This window comes from Gavialis gangeticus, unplaced genomic scaffold (genome assembly GCF_001723915.1).
Source record: "Gavialis gangeticus isolate Ggan-Ray unplaced genomic scaffold, GavGan_comp1, whole genome shotgun sequence".
NCBI lineage: Eukaryota > Metazoa > Chordata > Crocodylia > Gavialidae > Gavialis > Gavialis gangeticus.
In genome coordinates, this window is record NW_017729032.1 from 208,007,217 (window position 1) to 208,010,864 (window position 3,648).

Below are 3,648 nucleotides of genomic sequence, written 5' to 3' on the forward strand. Positions count from 1 at the left end.
TAGAAGCCAGGGCACCTTGGCTCTATCCTTGCTCTGGGTGGGGGTGAGGGGCCTGGGAAAGGTATATACTGGTATTCTAGAAGACTGCAAATCACTCATTTTATCTCCATGGGGCAGACTGAAGTTACACTAAAATGAGGTAGGTAGCACAGCCTAGAGCTAGCCCTTATCTGAAGTAGTGGAACTTTAAGATACTCAAAGGGCACTTAGCATGAGTTAATGAGCTTTAATCTGCAGATCTGACATTTTAAGTGTTCTTAGTATGGTCTCAGTGTAATATGTTACTTCTCACATATACTTGTTATTGTGCATGTGTATGTGCATCGACACACGCTTTAATGTGCAGTAGCCTATTCTACTGCACATTAAAGTGGTACATCAAAAACTGTGCTAGTACGTGAATGTGCAGTAGAATCGGTTACTGTGCACTGTCACCTAAAAAGTGTGCACTTGTGCTACTATGTATTAGCGCAGTCTAATGCATATTTATTTAGTACCTCAGGGCATTTATACATGTGCTCGGGGGGGCACTTTAATTAGAGCGGCTTTGAGAGCATCTCGTGTATCAGCATTCCTGTGCTTCAAAATGGCGGTGGGGGCACTTTATCTAAGGCTCATCAAATGAGCTTTAGATAAACTGCCCCCACCTGCTGGAACAGACTCTTAATTGGGGCTGCTGGAGCTCAGCAGTCTCCTATGTCTCATGTATCAGCACCCCTCCACTTCAAACTGGTGGCGGGGGTGCTGTAAGTTTAATGCACATTAGTAAAAGTGCATTAATACATGTGTAGATGTGCTCTGTATGTAGTAATTTAGTATAATACAGGTTGATATCTAATGATCCACTGCAATGCCAATAATCCACAAAGCATGCGTTCCCTCTGACAAGCCTGTTTATTGCTAACAGTGATAGTGAAAACTGTAAGCACACGTGAAATATTTACCTTCGCTTGTGTAGGCATCGACAATCTGTCTTATAACTGCTGAGCATCTGCTTACATACTCTTCATAACTTTCTGATGGGACCAGAGAAGCAACTGGGATGTTACATCTGATGATAAAATCATGAGTCACTCATTTGGCTAATGTTTCTTTTGTTTTCTTGAGCACTCAGCATTGTCAAACAATCTGTTTTCTTATACACTATCTCTGACAGACAGAAGGTGCTCATTGCAGAGATACACGCAAAGGGTATCACAACATATGCTTTAGGCCATTTTCTGGTATGTCAGCTTATACCGAACTAGCCTCTTTTTTACAAGCCATGTTGCTGAGTCAGAGGTGCTCAGGGAGTCAAACACTACCTAATACAAATAAAGGTATCAAAAGCTGGCTCTTACCAAAACTTCTCTTACATAACACCATTGAAATGTAATTTATGCCTAAGAAATGCCTGGGAAGTGGTTGGAGAGAACCACTGCAGAAGCATGGGGTGCAGGTCTACAGACCACAGCAAGTTCTGAAGTATTTACTTGTTTCTTACTCCCATCAACATTGGTGAAAGGATACATTTCAGGATTTGGCTCATTGGCTCTAGTCTCCCTCTTAAAGTCAATTGGTTATCTACTTTAATCAAACAATTATACATAAAACTTTTTTTTAACGTTAGAAAAAGTCTGTATAAAAATCACTGAGAAAAAAATCCCAGTGTCAGCCTTCCAGTTTCTTTTACTTTCTAGTGTTCTATGCTCTAAGAGGTATTGTTAAAAGATTAGGGAGCAGAGTTGTGCTGCTGGAAAACAGCACAACTCCACTGAAAAGCCGAATGCCTGCTGCTAAAGATTTTGAGTCCTGCCTTCACGGCTGGAGTAACTGCATAACATCTCAGCATCAAGTTGAGGTGGGAGCAGAGCTCGTGTTTTGACTCCCTTCCCTGTGCCCTACTCATTGCACCAAACTGCCTCTCAGTGCAATCAGAGGTCTCTTTGGCTTGGACTAGATATCTTTACTAAGGCAAAGCTATTAGAGACCTGAACCTGATAGAAGATGATTATATTTTCTACCTGCTTGTATCAAAATGTAAGTGGGTAGTGAATTTGTTACACATTAACTTTGCCACAAGGCTGACTCTGCCAAAATCTCAACAGCAAAAGGTTTTTCTAGTGAGGTAATAGACCACATTGACTTTTCTGTATAATTATCTCACACCTTTAGGAGTCACCTAGACTGATGTGAAAACTGGATGACACCTGGAGAGCCAACACACAAGTGAGAAACTTTAGGGATACTACATCTCTACATCTACAGAAATGAGCTGAGTTTCTGAGTAGGAGTCAATGGAGTCAGGTACTCAAAGCATAATTTGGACCCCTGATTGGCCCACCTCCACACTTAGTACACTGGCCCTTCCCAACAGAAAGGCCATCCCTCTGAAGGCAGGAGGAGCTGATGAGGTTTGGGAGGGATGGCTTTGGGTGGAGTTGTTTGGAACCCACATTGGGAGCCAGTGGATTTTGATGCCTACATGACAGGAATCAACCTTTTGTAACACCAAAATGTCAGGTTATGGGCTAGAAGAGTCCGTCTCTTTTCAGTGCTCACCTGGGGAAAGGGAGACTAGAAAAGCAGGGTGAAGGTACTCTGGAGAAGAAAATAACACTGTTGCTATGCATGTGCACCATAAAAGTGTATAACTTGTGCACATAGTTCAGTTGCTGGATGGGCCTGACTGAGCTTGTGGCATATTCAGTTGGCAATGCTGTGGCTCTACAGAACTTTCCTCTCAGAAATGTTTTACTGATTGCCATTTATGCCTTGCCTCTGCTACATCAGTTGGGCAATGGCTATGTGTATGTGTTTTGAAATTAGACCTATGCTGTGGAAAGTGAGAAACTAGCACTTTTGCTGTCACATGCATTTGAATACCTGTTGATCCAGGAAAATGAAAGGATTCCTCCATCAACTCATTTAAAGCAAAGGACTTTACTTAGCTGTGAGAAATATAATAAAGGAACAACCTTTTCTTTTTCTTATATACATGTGGAAAATTCCAGAATGACTTACCTTTAGTAGATGAGTAATTTCCTAAGTCTGGCTGTGTACTGCAAATGCCGTGAACAAGAAAAGGGGCTAGAACAGGTCCAATGGTTGCTATCATTTCCTGTTCCTGTGGTTTGCAAATGTTTAGAAACTGCACCAAACTGCAGAATTGCATGTGAAGCGACTTTGCTAAGGGGTGTGGTTACTTTTGAGAAAACCAAAACAAAACCTACTATTTAGTTCAATATAAAAATCTATTTTAATGCAACATTTAACATCCTGAGAGTCTAGTAAATTAGAGCAGCAGATGTCTGGCCTTTTGTTCATCCATCTCTTCCTAACACTCTGGTTCTCATTACTCTGTGTTCCAGGATGTTTGGGAAATGCATTCCTGTTTTCCTTGTACTTGCTGCCATTGCCTGGGGCAAGGAGAAACTAGACCACTTACAGACATTCTAGGGATGCAATCTACAATCACCCCACTTACTTTAAGTGGGGTGATTGTAGATTGTATGCCAGCTTTACAGATGTTTGCCAGTACTGGGAGTCTGATCTAGGCAAGTCAGGGTGGAGAAAGGGGATGGCAGGATCAGGGGGCCTAGTGGGTCCACGGGAGCATTGGTGGGGTCTGCGGGGGACTAGCAGCACCATGGAGTGGTGGGGGTGGGA

The 3,648-nt window shown here is 42.4% G+C and overlaps 1 protein-coding gene and 1 long non-coding RNA gene across 2 annotated transcripts in view; one reads left to right on the plus strand and one right to left on the minus strand.

Moving 5' to 3' along the window:
• UBASH3A (ubiquitin associated and SH3 domain containing A) overlaps positions 1–3,648 on the minus strand; it is a 47,557-nt gene that overhangs the window by 6,198 nt on the left and 37,711 nt on the right. The window contains exon 12 of the mRNA XM_019525474.1: positions 945–1,051. Coding sequence (XP_019381019.1) covers positions 945–1,051 — 107 coding nt within the window. The remainder of the gene's footprint in view (positions 1–944; positions 1,052–3,648) is intronic.
• LOC109303291 overlaps positions 961–3,648 on the plus strand; it is a 29,733-nt gene continuing 27,045 nt past the window's right edge. The window contains exons 1-2 of the long non-coding RNA XR_002099047.1: positions 961–2,286; positions 2,809–2,932. This is a non-coding gene — a long non-coding RNA (uncharacterized LOC109303291). The remainder of the gene's footprint in view (positions 2,287–2,808; positions 2,933–3,648) is intronic.